At 42.8% G+C, this 6,634-nt stretch overlaps 1 protein-coding gene across 1 annotated transcript in view; it reads left to right on the top strand.

The window, feature by feature from the left end:
* Positions 1–6,634, top strand: part of Tp53bp1 (tumor protein p53 binding protein 1) — a 79,674-nt gene that overhangs the window by 32,229 nt on the left and 40,811 nt on the right. The window contains exon 12 of the mRNA XM_031371638.1: positions 4,866–6,183. Coding sequence (XP_031227498.1) covers positions 4,866–6,183 — 1,318 coding nt within the window. The remainder of the gene's footprint in view (positions 1–4,865; positions 6,184–6,634) is intronic.

Genomic DNA, 6,634 nt, shown 5'->3' with positions numbered 1-6,634 from the left:
GGAACTCACTCTGTAGAGCAGGCTGGCCTTGAACTTAGAAATCTACAAGTCTCTGCCTCCCAAGTGCTGGGATTAAAGGCATGCGCCACCAGTGCCCAGCTTGTTTTTAATTCTTGAAGTCTTTTTTTTTTCCTCTGAATATTTTTGTCTGACGTCTATGTCTATGTTTTCTCTTCTCCACAAGTCACTATTCTCAGTAGGCTTTAATCGTGTATTTATTTAAGTGGTGCTAGGGGGTTGTATCCAGAGCCTTGAACATGATGAGCAAATGCTCAGCCACTGAACATCTGCTCTTATTTGTTGATTTTTTGAGACAGAGTCTTTCTTTGTAACCCAGGCTAGACTTGTAGTCATCATCTTCTAGCCTTGGTTTGCTAGCTGTTAGTATTGCAGGCATATGTCACCCACCATACCAGTGTTGGGAGCTAAACCGACTGGGTGGGTGGATGAAGTGGATATGCTGCTTTAACCACACACCAGTTCTGTTTCCTTTTTTTTGTTTGTTTTTGAGATAGGGTCTCGTAGTAACTGCAGATGACATGGAACTTTGATCATCCTGCCTCTACCTCCTGAGTGGTGGAATGTGTTCTTTATCACACAGTTTTGCTGAGTGTTTTTTTTTAGACAAGGTTTCACTGTGTAGCTTTGACTGCCCTGGGACTCACTGTGTAGATCAAGACTCACTATGTAGATCAAGACTTAGTCTGTAGACCAGGCTGCTGCCTCCCAGGTGTGAGGATTAAAGGTGTATGCCATTACACCCATCTTGGTGAGTGGTTTTATTAATTCTAGGCCTCGAATCCAGGGCTTTGTGCATGCTAGGCACGAACTTTTGCAACTAAATTATGTCTCCTCCTTGTTTGATGTCTCTTACATTTAATTTGTTCAGTGATACGTGTTTACACATACACGTGTGGTCTAATACATTGTGGAGGTCAGAGGACAATATGAATGTATTGGTTCTCTCTTTGTACCTTTGGGCCTGGGAACTAAATGGTTATCAGGTTTGATAAGCTAGTACCTTTACCTTCTGTCTTAGTCACTGTCCTACTGCTGTGAAGAGACACCATGACCATGGCAAATACTATAAGAGAAAGCATTTAACTGGGGGCTTGCTTATAGTTTCAGCAGTTTAGTCTATTATCACCATAGTGGGGAGCAAGCCGGTATAATGGAGCAGTAGCTGAGGGCTGTATTCTGGTCTGCAATCAGAGCGAAAGACATTGGGCTTGATGTGAGTTTTTAAAATCTCAAATCCTACCCCCAGTGACATACTTCCTCTAAGGCCATACCTCCTAATTCTCCTAATCCTTTCAAATAGTGCCTCTCCCTGATGCCTAAGCAGGCAATTATAAAGTCTATGGGGGCCATTCTTATTCATACTACCACACCTACTGAGCCATCTTACTGGCCCTTGTTGTCCCCCCCCCCCATGTGCATTGTTGTTTTTAATGTGTGTCTATTTGTATGAGGGTGTTTAATTCCTCAATACTGGAGTTGTGAGCTACCATGTGGGTGCTGGGAATTGAACCCAGGAACTCTGGAAGAGCAGACCACCTAACCACTGAGCCATCTTTCTAGTTCTAGAGCTTATTGTCCTTTAAATGAGAGCTTTTCCCTATTTGCTGATAATTAAGAGTGAAATATCAGAACTCTGGTTTAGTAGTTCTGAGGTGATGGTTAGGACTTCCTGTTCTGAAATACACTGAATACGATCTCCTGGGGCATCTTGTCAGGAGTGTCCTAGTGTCAGAACCCTGATCATCTTGGGTTGGTCTGATTGCCTAGGAAAGTCTGCTCTCCGGTCTGCTGGGTACAGGGCTGGTCGTTATTGGACAGAAGTCCTTTATAGCAGGAGGTTTGAGGTGGAGGTCAGGAGACATGGGATGGGTTTCCCTCAGTACGCAGGTTTTCTTTAATCCCTCTATTTTCAGGATAGTGCTCTCATAACTCTCCTGTCCTCCTGTCCAGGGCTTTGTTTTTTATTTTCTCCTGGGCAGAGGAAGGGCAGAGAAAGAAGATATGGGAGCTGAACTGCTTTTTAAATAGACTTCCAGGCAGCCCTCCTCCTGTTTTTAGCAGCAGCCTCACCATCACTTTTAAAACTATCTGATGTTACTGCCAAGTCCTAAGTCCTTTTGGGGGGAGGGGCATGGTAGTACTGTGGTGGTGTCACCCTGCTAACTTCTTGGCTTTCTCTTATTTGGCCTAAAGATTACCTTTCACTTGTCTGCCAAGTGGATTGCCACTCTTCCAGGGTGGGGGAAAATACATATACATGCACACACACACACACACACACACACACATTACATGTGTGTGCATGTGTATGTATGTATATGTGCATGTATGACTGTGTGTATATATGTATATATTCATGTATATATGTATTTGTGTGTATGTGTGTGTATGTGTGTAGTTCTTTTTTGAGAATTATATATGCTAGAGAAAATGCTTTACCATTGCTTAGCAGGGTTTCAGAAATAAAGTAGATGTTGACTCTACCATTCTAATTTGTGAGTTCCCTCAATTTTTCATTATGTGTCAAATTCCTAATTTTTTTTGAATTTTTATTTATTTTATTTATATGAGTACACTGAACCGGAAGAAAGAGCACATCAGACCCCATTATAGATGGTTGGGAGCCTTGTGGTTGCTGGGATTCGTGCTCTTACCCGCTGAGCCATTTCCAGCCCTACCTGCATGTTATTTTTAAAGGTGGAAAGAGAGAGCTGACTCCTGAGGATTGTTCTTACCATGTGCTCTGGTAGAGATAGGTGCTCATATTCATGTACTGTGTATACATACATACACAAGCAGTAATAACAAATTAAAAATAAATAATAAAACATGTCAGTTTAAAGCAAAGCATAGCAGCACATGCCTGTAATTATAGCACTGGATGGAAGAGGCAGGAACAGCAAGTGTTCAAAGTCAGCCTGGGCTACATGAGATCCCATTTTAACACTCACCCTATTCCCACTCCTCAATAAATAAATGAATAAGAAAGAAAGAAAGAGAGAAACAGTAATTGTGGCAGCAGGATGGCTTGGGTAATGGTGGTATTTGCTTCAAAAGCCTGATAACCTGAGTTTGATCACCAGGACAAATTTATTTATTTACTTAGAGACAAGTTCTTACTGTGTATTCTTGGCTGTCTTTGATCTTACTATGTAGACTAGGCTGGCCCTGAACTCACAGAGATTCGTTTGTCTTTTCTTTCCAAATGCTGAGATTATATAAAGGTGTGTATGCCTCAGCATAGTGTGCATGGATGTGTGTATTAATACATTGTAGCTCGAGATGACTTAGAACTCGGTGTGTAGATCAAGCTGGCCTGGAATTTACAGCAATCTGCCTACATCCGCCTTCTAACCTCTGGGCTTACTAGAATATTCCAAGGTGCCCAGGGCTTTGTGTAGCTTTTGAATTTTTTTTTTTTGTTGCTGTTTTATTTTTATTTTTATTTTTTAAGAGATTTTATTTATTTTATGTATATGAGTACACTGTAGCTGTCTTCAGACACACCAGAAGAGGGCATTGGATCCTATTACAGATGATTGTGAGCCACCATGTGGTTGCTGGGAATTGAACACAGGACCTCAGGAAGAAGAGTCAGTCTTAACCGCTAGCCATCACTCCAGCTCCTTCTGTTTTATTTTTTTTTGAGACAGGGTATCTCTGTGTATTCCTGGATGGCCTGGAATTTTCTGTGTAGACCTCAAAACTCAAAGAGATTCTTCTGCCTCTGCCTCAGGAGTGCTGGGCCAGCTTTGTGTATTGTTAGGCCAGCACTCTACCAACTGAACAAGTAGAGCATCAGCAGCCCATACTGAGAGTTCTGGAGTCGTGTGTAATCACAGGAGGTGCTGCCTGCTGTAGCTATCAATATGTTTTGCCTTTTCCTAGTAATGCATGAGGATTACAGTTGTTCCATGTAGTTCCTGGTGCTTGGTTTTGTGAGTGTTTACAACCTTACTCATTTTATAGCTTGCTTGCACTTGTTTGCTCTTCCTTCCTTCCTTCCTTCCTTCCTTCCTTCCTTCCTTCCTTCTTTCTTTCTTCCTTTCTTTCTCCTTTTTTGACAGGGTCTTTCTTTGTGAAATCCTGGCTGTCCTGTAACTCACTTTATAGATCAGGCTGTTCTCAAACTCTCAAGAGATTCCGTCTGCCTTTGCCTCCTGAGCACTACCACTGCCTGGCTTATTGTGGTTTTAATTACATTTCTCTGCTGACTAATGATCTAATGGTCTTTACATTTTTAGAAATTTATTTATTTTTACTTTATGTGCATTGGCTTTGTACACATGTATGTTTGGCATTTTGGCTGCAGGTACGTCATGTGAGGTTGTTGGATCCCCTGAAATTGGAGTTAGAGACAATTGTGAGCTGCCACGTGGGTGCTGGCAAATGAACCAAGGTCCTCTCTGCAGCGGAGTGTTCTTAACTGCTCTCCAGCCTTCTCCTCAACCCTGTTATTGCATTTTAACATCTGCTTTATGAATGCTCATAGTGGTGCAGGAAGCAGGATGAGTACATAGTCATATTTTGTGAGGTTAGAGATGGTTCTGTAAGCATATGTCAGGGGTCTATTATGTAGTACAGACATAATTTTAATAGTTTTGTGATGAAGTTAAACTTGGATCTTCCTGTACTTAATAATTAGCTAGTACTTTTAGGTTTTTGTTTTGAATTATGCTTATTCTATGCTAGGGATTTTATAAGAAAAACACTGAACAGAATGAAGGCTAGAGTTCTTTAATTTTTGATTAATTGATTTAGAAATGTAGATGGATCCAAGGGTTAGATATAAAAGAAACATGATATGGACAGCTGATAGCTTGACTCTTTTCATTCTTCCTTAGGACATTTTCATTCCATCACCAAGTTTGGAAGAACCGTCAAATGATGTGAAGAAAGGTGGAGGTTTGCATAGCTCGTCTCTCACCGTTGAGTGTTCTAAGACTTCAGAGAGTGAACCAAAGAATTTCACTGATGACCTTGGGCTCTCCATGACAGGGGATTCTTGCAAACTGATGCTTTCTACAAGTGAGTATAGTCAATCCTCAAAGATGGAGAGCATGGGTTCTCCCAGGACTGAGGAAGATGGAGAGAACACACAGACTGATGATACTGAACCCTCGTCTCCAGTTACCAATTCTAAACTTCCTGCTGAAAGTGAAAATGTTCTGGTGACTCCAGCACAGGACAACCAGGTAGAAATGAGTCAGAATGTAGATAAAGCAAAAGAAGATGAAACGGAGGACAGAGGTGAGGCTGGTGTTTTAGCTGCTGGCTGTAAAGGCAGAGAAGACTCGGTTGCTGAAGACGTTTGCATCGACCTCACTTGTGATTCTGGGAGTCAGGCAGTTCCTTCTCCAGCTACCCACTCGGAGGCACTTTCCAGTGTCTTAGATCAGGAGGAAGCTATGGAAATTAAAGAACACCATGCAGAGGAAGGGTTTTCGGGATCTGAAGTAGAAGAAGTCCCTGAGACTCCCTGTGGAAGTCACAGAGAGGAGCCCAAAGAAGAACCGATGGAAAGTATCCCATTGCATCTTTCTCTGACTGAAACTCAGTCTGAGGCATTGTGTCTTCAGAAGGAAGCCCCCAAAGAGGAATGCCCAGAAGCTATGGAAGTTGAAACCAGTGTGATTAGTATTGACTCCCCCCAGAAGCTGCCTGTACTGGACCAGGAATTAGAACATAAGGATCCAGAAACCTGGGAAGAAGCTACTTCTGAGGACTCCAGTGTTGTTATCGTGGATGTGAAGGAGCCCTCTCCTAGAGGTGATGTTTCCTGTGAACCTCTGGAGGCAGTGGAGAAATGCTCAGATTCCCAGTCCTGGGAGGGTGTGGCTCCAGAGGAAGAACCACGTGCTGAGAGTAGATTAGATACTCCAGAGGAAGAGAGTGTAGAGTGTGATGGAGGTTCAAAAGCAGAGACCACAGAAAAGGACTCTGTGACAGAAGACTCTCCACAACCTCCTTTGCCTTCAGTGAGAGACGAGCCTGTCAGACCCGACCAGGAGACACAGCAGCCCCAAGTTCAAGAGAAAGAGAGCTCAGTGACCGTAGATGCAAACGTGGCTGATGACAAGCAACTGGGATCAGAGGGTGCATGCCAGCAGCTTGAGAAGGCCCCTGCCCAAGCCTCGCAAAGTTTCTGTGAAAGTTGTAGTGGTAAGTGGTAGCAGATTTCATTTGGAGCTATCCAGCTAGGTTCCTGTGTGGAAAGGGGGGAGGAGAGCCCACACACTGTCAGGGCTCAGTGCTGGCTTGAAGGAACAGTATTTGGGAAGGTTTGAGATTAAGGGTTCTAGTTTTCTCCTCTTATAGTTGTAATTATTTGTATGACCAGAGATCATTTGAGGTTTATCAGCACCATAGTTCAAGAGTAGTCGATACTTATAGTTAGGAATTGCACAGTGTACTTTCTTCTGCTTACTTAGGTCCTACCCCTGAGGCATCCTCCCCACTCATGTGAATTAGACAGTTGTTACCAGTGAATTATTCCCCCAATCCGTCCGCCTGTCCGTTCTTCTGTCCGTCCTTCTGTCTGTCCATCTATCCATCCATCCATTCATCCATCCATCCATCTACCTCTTGTCTTTTTTTTTTTTTTTTTTTTTTT

Source organism: Mastomys coucha, unplaced genomic scaffold (genome assembly GCF_008632895.1).
Source record: "Mastomys coucha isolate ucsf_1 unplaced genomic scaffold, UCSF_Mcou_1 pScaffold15, whole genome shotgun sequence".
Taxonomy (NCBI): domain Eukaryota; kingdom Metazoa; phylum Chordata; class Mammalia; order Rodentia; family Muridae; genus Mastomys; species Mastomys coucha.
The sequence above is the reverse complement of the archived record's forward strand: the minus strand, read 5'-3'. Positions and strand labels throughout refer to the sequence as shown.